The sequence below is a fragment of the Pelmatolapia mariae genome, unplaced genomic scaffold (genome assembly GCF_036321145.2).
Source record: "Pelmatolapia mariae isolate MD_Pm_ZW unplaced genomic scaffold, Pm_UMD_F_2 NODE_ptg000732l+_length_27259_cov_1, whole genome shotgun sequence".
Classification (NCBI taxonomy): Eukaryota; Metazoa; Chordata; class Actinopteri; order Cichliformes; family Cichlidae; genus Pelmatolapia; species Pelmatolapia mariae.
In genome coordinates, this window is record NW_027052409.1 from 1 (window position 1) to 8,529 (window position 8,529).

Here is an 8,529-nt window from a genome sequence, read left to right on the forward strand (position 1 = left end):
AACCATCAATGTATTTTCACTTAAACAAGCAGCTGTTTTTTTATGTGCATTAAATCTTTAAAAAAATTTAACAGTGCAAATGCAAATTCTTTGCTGACAGTTTAACCAAAAGACATTTCAGTGGAAATGGGCTGACATATCCTCAGCATAACCGTGTATAATATCCACAAAAGTTAAAAAAAGGTAATTTGCAACATGAAACTGCAGTGTGCCAAATAAATAAGTCAAATGCGTATTTTTCGGACCATAAGATGCACGAGATTAGAAGGAGCATTAAGCAAAACAAAACAGTCAGATAAGTCAAACTTTGCTCAACTCTTTCTTCTTGCTTCCTCCACTTCTGTACCATTGATTCATTAATGCTGAATTCCTCACAGCTGCTCTGTTCCCATGTTCTACTGCGCGACTGATCGTCTTGAGTTTAAGATCTGCTTTATAAGCACGTCTCTTAACAGGTACCATTTTGGGTCCTTATACACACACAACACTGTAATATTATGTTGAAGGGCAGCACATATTACTCCGCAAGGCTCCTGACTACAGTAGCCATAATTCTCCAACAATCTGTTAAGCGGTGCAACTTCGTAGCTTACCAAAGTCATACTAAAACATTTTTTGACAGATTTTTTGAGAGCCGTGTACCACATAAAATCAGTTTGAGGTCATAAAGCACAACCAGAATTCATACTTAAGGCACACTGGAGTATAAGGTGCACTGTTGAATTTTGGGGAAAATTAAAGGCTTTTAAGAGGTGGGTATCTGATGGACAAAAACCAAACCAGTTCCACATCACTGAAGTTGAACCAGTTTTACAAACCAACTCTGGCTCATCTGTTTCATTCAACGATCTGCTTTGCCCTTCTCACTCTCTGTCCCCACCATGCTTTTTCCGCCATGTGTATATGAAAACAAAGGCACTGCGCATTTTACCCATATTCTATTGTGATATTTCTTTTTTTTAATCATTGCCTAACATTATACCGGTGTTCTGGGAATCCATCCTACCTGACAAACCATCCTACCCGCTGTTTCTGCGCACGCGCACAACACGGATTAAGTGGCAAATCATCCTACCTTTGTGAATATGACCTACAAATATAGTTTAACGGGTAAAATGAAGTGGCAAACCGTCCTGGCTTTATGAATATGGGCTACAAGCACACTCTGATGGGCAAAGTTAAGTGGCAAACTGTCATGCCTACTTAAATTTGTGCTGGAATTTCTCTGTAACAGCACAAATGTGCATAAACTGCTTACGGTAGGATGTTTTGCCAAAGTAGGATGGTTTGTCAGAAATGGTAAATGGCCTGTATTTGTATAGTGCTTTACTACTGCCTAAGGACCCCAAAGCGCTTTACACAACCAGTCATTCACCCATTCACACACACATTCACACATTGGTGAAGGAAAGCTACACTGTTAGAAAAAGCATCCAGAAAAAACAGTGATATTCCGGCAGCTGGGGCGCCAAAATACGACCGTATAATCACAGAAAAGAACTCCCGCATAAAAATACGGTTATTTTCAGTAATGAAAATAGAGTTTGTTGCGCTAATTTTACATGGGATTCTGCCTCCTTCAAGTGCTTATAGACATTAAATTAGGAACATTTTAACGTGATCAAACAATGAAATTACCTATAAACAAGGTCAATGAATGTGGCAATATGAATCATAATACGTAAATGTACAGAAATATATAGTTAACAGTTGGTTTAGATAATAATGGTTTGCATGCCCTGGGACAGAGGCGAGGCTACCGTATCGCACCATCGGCCCCTCTGGCCATCACCAGTAGGTGGTGGGTGAAGACTCTTGACCAAGGACACAATGACAGAGAGTGTCCGAGCCAGGGCTCGAACCAGCAACCTTCTGATCACACGGCGAACTGCTAACTCTTGAGCCACGATCGCCCTAACTAGCAGTGATAATAATACGTATGTGATGCAACACAAGCTCATAGCGATCATGTTATATGCTTTTCCATAGCATTACATTTGAATTCAACAGTTCAATCTTTCAAGTAACGGACAGATATTTTCGAAACCATGATACATTTGTGAATGTATTTCAACAGTCTAAATATGCATATGTACAGACAGATACATTTAATAATCATGAAAATTATGTTTTATTACATTACAGTGATTTAACGTTAATTTACATTTGAAACGTGAAGTCACAGTCTATTTACGGAACTTTAATGATATTCTAGAAGAACAGAACAAAACTGTAAAATGCACAGTAAAATACTTTTATATTAGGATTTCTTACTACAGTGCAGCCATACCCTCGACCTTGTTGTTGTTAGTTCACATTCATTGGCCGATACTTAGCGTCATGTTATTTATATTACCTGCAATTCCTACCTCTACATTTCTTTTTCAAAACATATAACATTAGCACAGCGTGGCCGGGCAATGTTTTAAATTGTGGCATGCGAGGAATCTAAACAAAGACACTCACAGGGAGATATTGAGCTTGCTGTTCAACCCCAAGCTGGTAGGGGGAGCTCTTTATTAAAACACTTTCTGGTGCTACAATATGCCTCAAGGTTCAACAACAGCACAACAGCAGTCACTCATGGTGCAGCACTCTCTCTACAAAACAACAACTATCAGTGACTCTGCACCACGGCGTAAACACAACATTCAAGATAACAGTTAAAAGTAACGTAACCATAAACAATAAAACAAGAACATCTAAACAGCAGCACATGTCCCAAGGCATGATGGGAGAGAACTAGCTGTTCCCATTTCTGGATGTATTTTTACGATCTAAATATGCTTATGTACAGAAACATATGTTTAACAAACAAGTACATTGTGTTTTACTATATTTACAGTGATGTTATGTTGTTTTACCTTTGACATGTAAGATCACAGTCTACTCATGTAAATTTAATGATATCCTAGAAAGACAGTACAAAACCGTAAAATATACAGTAAGATACTTTGACATTACTATTTTTTGGAACAGTGTACATTGTAGCAACAGCTGCCCTGGGGCGCACTGTCAGAACACCGATATTACCGTGAACGGTATAATATGGCCCAGCCCTACGCCACATTGATCCTGTAAGACGATAGCCATAATAATCTTTGTTTTTGTTGTAGCATAAAACCTGTCCCATCTGAACTATGAAATGTTCGCTGGTTCACACAAAGGTCCAGTGATGTAAACTTGTCATTTCAACTGCCAAAGCAAATTAAATCTTTTTAAAAGACAGAAATTTCTCCTGAAATTCCTTCTGAAGAATGTGAACACGACAATATCTGATGATAATATACAGCTCACAAAACCTTAAATACATGTGGACGAATCAGCTGACACGCACAGATCACGTCTCGTGCCCACGTGGGGTTTTGAGTATAATTTAACTGCCAGCTTCACACAGATCCACAAATGTGAGCTGCTTTCAAGTCACAAATCATTGCTTGTTTGATCATATCGTGCACATTTGTAACACTTTCAAGACAAATTTGTCTCCTTATGAAAGCAGACTTTGTCATGTTGACACGAGTGTCAGAATGGCAGGTTTATCTCCAGATCCACGGCTCTGACCCACGGAGACCTCTGGCTGATGCTCAGTGTTCTGAGTTTGGCTCGTAGCTGCTAACTAGCTTTCTGCTCTGGGTCAACTTATGGCAAAGTGCAGAGATGGAGAGAGGCGTGGGAAGGTTACAGCAGCACACTTTCTTCCTCTGGAGGCGGTGAACACAGTGAACAGCTGGATACTAACATGTGGCTCACAGCTGGGCCTGTCAGACTCTCTCTGGCTGCAGTAGCTGCTGCTATAAACACACTTTGCTTTTTCTCACTCTGTAAACTTCCTCCTGCAGATGTTACTCTCACTCGCTGCTTCGCACACACCGCAGAGAGAGGCGCTCCCTGTCTTCACCACAACGTTCAACCTGTGGCACGGACTACATTACCCATCAGGCCACCTTCTTAAAGCAAGGTTGGACTTTTATTTTTCATTTTTTCACCCAAAGTTTGCGGGAGCCACAGCTGAGGGGCGGAAGAGCCGCGGGTTACCGACCCTGATCTGACCTGATGTTAGCTGAGCTGTTAGCTTGGTGATGACCTCGGATGGCAACATGTTCAGGATTAACCTTTATTTTTGTTTGTTTGTTTTTAGGGCTCTATGGCTTCATACATGTAGTCTTTCATGTCCACTTAAAGTCAGTTTAGGATAAAGAAGCATTTAGAGAGAGAGAGGGCCAAAATATTTAACACAATTTAAAGACTAACAGCAGCTAATGAGCTATAAATATGCAGTTTTTCTAGTCTTTTCTGGAGTTTGATGCCACAATGTTTATTTCTACATTTGTATGAAACACATGAGAAACTTAAATAACAGAAAGTTTAAAACTCACAAGTCTCCACAACTGTGACGTCACTGCTGTCCTCTGTGTAGTAAACTGGATCTCCTCTCCCTCCTCTGCAGTGGTACAGACCTCCTTGTGAGACACTAATAACTCTGTTTGCTTCATTTCCTCTCATGAGCTGAGCTTTAGAAGAGACTGAATCACGTCTGAACCAGTCAAACTTCCAGCCAGCAGAGCCCTCCACAGAGCAGCTCAGTGTCACACTGCCCCCTGCTGGTATGATTGAACTTTGTGCTGTCAGTGTGGCTCTGGGTTTACTTGCTGTTGAAGATACAGGAAATACAAATATTAGATATCACTTGCTTCAGAAAAACTTCGTTATATAATAAATAAAGATTTTAAAGAGCAAGTAAAAATTTAATTTGTTTGTTTGGTTTTTTTGTTCAGTAAGTGCTTAATAGGTCTCAACCCTGGATGATGGGTTAAGAAGATGGATGGAGTTCAATAATAGATCTCAGGTTTCTCAGGTAGGTCGGTCCCTGATCTCAGTGTGATCATCACACTTGTTGCAAACAGGCACCAACAGCACAAGAAAAAAAAGTGACTTCAAAACAAATTAGATGAGAATCAACAACTGGCAGCAGCTCACATGAGGACAGCACAGGTATCTCAGCTAACTGTTAGCCAGCTAGAGAGCCAGGAGCTAACACTGGATGTATATAAAATGATGAAAACTTTATCAGAGTGAATCAAGAATCAGGTGAGACTGTTTTTATGCTCTGCCACCAAACTGTACTGCTAAATGCAGAGACAGGTGAAATATTAACTCTTAGCTGATCTGAGGGCAGCTGTAAAACTGGGACATCTGAGCTTCCACTGTTTACCTGATTTTATTTTTAGATAAACTGAGTGAAAAACAGCTGATTCACAGAAAGAAATTAGTTTAAAGGAATGAAAATTACACACAAAGTCATAATACAATATAAAGACTTTAAAATATCAGCTTTAAGTAAATTGTTCTAGCATTTCTGTTGTTTAGTTATTTGAAATAAGGTGGAATGAGTATGATTTGCTTTCATAAACTGAATTCGAGGCAAACAAGCAAATCAATGAATTTAATAGAAATAAAATCAAAAGCTTTAGATTGTAAAAGCTTTTTTTCTTTTTTGTATTAAACCCAGTCATGTGTGTGTTTTAAATCAATTGTAGCAAACAGCAGTATTTGATGAGATCATAAGCCAAAATGATTTTTATAAAAATTGTAGATTTGTTGTTGTTTCTTGAGGAAGTTTAAAGAATACTATACAGGCATATATCACATGCCTGTTATTCCTCAGGTGATGGAGCAGCAGGTCAGCATTGGCGTCTCTATACCAGCTGAAAGTTCATGACACAAAGTGGTGACAAACTGTCTACAATGAGGCTACTATCAGCTGCAGCTCTTTGTCTGACTAACAATGGAACATGCTTTGTAGACCATTGAATTCATCCTGTGCTGACCATTATGACATTTGTCAAATGGAGATCACACAACAAACATGACTTACTTGATGCTGACAATGTGAAGGCTTCACTCCACTCTGTTGAAGAATATGAGTCATCTCTGCGTCGACTCTTACACATGTAGTCTCCACTGCTGGACTCAGAAACTCTGAATGTCACATCATTATTGTGTGTCCACTGTGTGGGTGTCCTGGGTCCTCTCCATTCATACTCCCACTCAGTGGTTTCACCTCCTTCCTGCACCTCACATGTCAGAGTGATCGTCTCACCTCTGAATATCTGAGGCCAGTTGGGTTGTTGTTTTACAACAACTTTTTTGGAAACTGTTTACACATATTAACAGTTGAGATACAAATAGAAACATGAAATCAACACAGAAAACTTAACATTGTATGTTTGATAATCATGAGTGAATGTATATTTCAAACTTAATCACTGAACTCACAGGTTTTCTCAATGGTGACATCATCACTTATATCAGTGTTGTAAACTGGGTTTCCTCTTGCTCCTCTGCAGCTGTAGATTCCTCCTTGAGATACTCTGATATCTCTGTTTTGTTGATCTCTGATTTGAACTTCAGAGGTTCTTTGGGTTCGTCTGAACCACTCATATTTCCATCCATCAGAGCTCTGCACAGAGCAGGTCAGTGTCACACTGCCCCCTACTGGTATGATTGTTGTTCCTGCTGTCAGTGTGGCCCTGGGTCTATATGCTGTTATAAAAAACAAGGAAAGAAAATATACAGCTGATCCACTATAAAGATATAAAAAGCTACATTTTTAAAAGATTTTAACTTCATTCAAATTTCAACAAAGTAAAATCTCCACATTTTTTATTTTCATTATTTTTTTCTTATTTATTTTAAAATGCTTCAAAGTTTTGCTGATTTCTGTCTCAACATGGTGACAGAGCTGCAGTAATTCAGGTTGTAGATCTCTAAATAAACACAGTATAAATGTTTGTCTAATCTCTTCTGCTTGTTGTTTTTCCTCAGTCGTTGTTTCTTAGCATCTGTCTGACCATAAAGGCCTGATTCACAAAGTCTCCTCTGAACAGTTGATGTAAAGATGTGTCTGCTACTGAAACTCTATGTGGTATTTATCTGGGCTCTAATCTGAGGTGCTGTTAACTTGTGATTTCTGAGGCTGGTGACTGGGATGAATTTATTCTCAGCAGCAGAGGTGACTCTTGGTCTTCCTTTCCTGGGGCGGTCCTCATGTGAGCCAGTTTCATCGTAGCATTTGATGGTTTTTGCGACTGCACTTGTGACACGTTCAAAGTTTTCCAGACAGACTGACCTTCAGCTCTTAAAGTAATGATGGACTGTTGTTTTTCTTTACTTAACTGATTGGTTCTTGTCATGAAATTAATTCTAACAGCTGTCAAATAGATCTGTCAGCTGTGTACCAACCTGACTTCTGCACAACTGATGGTCCCAACCTCATTACGAAGACAAGAAATTCCACAAATGAACCCTGACAAGGCACAGCTGTGAAGTGAAACATTTTCAGGTAGTGATGGTGTGATGAAGCCCCGTGAATGTGTCGAATCTTTCTGGCCAACTGTTTCATTAAACGGCAGATCACACGAAACCCCGTTTAACAAAAGACTTTTGCACAATATCATTTAGAAGTACTGACATCTGCTGGTCATTCGATGTAGACCATACATGAGGGCTACATACCAGTGGATATATAAACGTAATAATGTGTCACCTACGGAATACCTATATAAGGCCCGAGATAATATAAATACAAACACACACACACACACACACACACACACACACACACAACACACACACACACACACACACACACACACACACACACACACACACACACACACAAATCCTAACTAACCATCCTCTCTGAGATTGAATTAAGACTTGTGTGTTATTAATGACCAATCGCATGTCACAATTCTCCCTAACTGTTAATATATTTTTGCTTTTTTATGGCTCCATAATGTACTCATAATCTCCTTGCAAGCTGGTGATCATCCTCAGATTCAGCTCAGATCAAATTCACGCAAAAAAGAAAAAAGAAATCTGCATATTTTCAACTGCTTGAATCACAGAACAAGGCAGTGATGTCATTTCAGAGAAACTGGCCTCGTTTATCTTTGGTCACGTGATATTCTGAAGAACGATAAAGGCCTTCACATGGGCTTCATTTGGACACGCCCCCTTTACTCGACACAGACCTCAAGGCTTCAGTGTCAGAAGTAACATCGCTAATTTCAGATGATACATCATGAAGCTCACTGAGAGAAGGCCAAGGGTTTGCAGCGCTGTCAGTTATTTAACAATTTTTATATCACATATCTTTATATCTGGCTTCATGTATTTGATGTGTTCAGTTTGTATCCACAATGTAGAAAGTAGTAAAAATAAAGAAAAAACATTAAATGAGAAGCTGTGTCCAAATCTTTGACTTGTAGTTTATATTACAAAGTTTTTTTTTTCCAGATTTTTACTGTGGTGATTACCAGTGATGGGAATAACGGCGTTACAAGTAACGGCGTTACTTTTTTCAGTAACGAGTAGTGGTGCAACGGATCAAAAATCTCACAGTTCGGATCAGATCACGGTTTTAAAGTCACGGATCGGATCAATTTTCGGATCAGCAAAAATAGAAAAAAAAGACAAAAATTATACTCGCTGTTAACTTATTTAAGTATTTTTTGTCTATTA

General features: G+C 39.1%; 1 protein-coding gene across 1 annotated transcript; it reads right to left on the bottom strand.

Annotated features, from left to right (window-relative positions):
* Positions 1-1,770: 1,770 nt before the first annotated feature.
* LOC134623538 (low affinity immunoglobulin gamma Fc region receptor II-like) lies at positions 1,771-7,067 on the bottom strand (the record flags this gene model as incomplete). Its single annotated transcript, XM_063468629.2, has 5 exons — positions 6,965-7,067; positions 6,280-6,546; positions 5,879-6,157; positions 4,380-4,652; positions 1,771-1,918 (listed from the first exon to the last, which is right to left on the bottom strand). Coding segments are annotated over exons 1-5 (1,070 nt in total), but the record flags the coding sequence as incomplete, so codon positions are not given.
* Between the last annotated feature and the right edge of the window lie 1,462 nt (positions 7,068-8,529).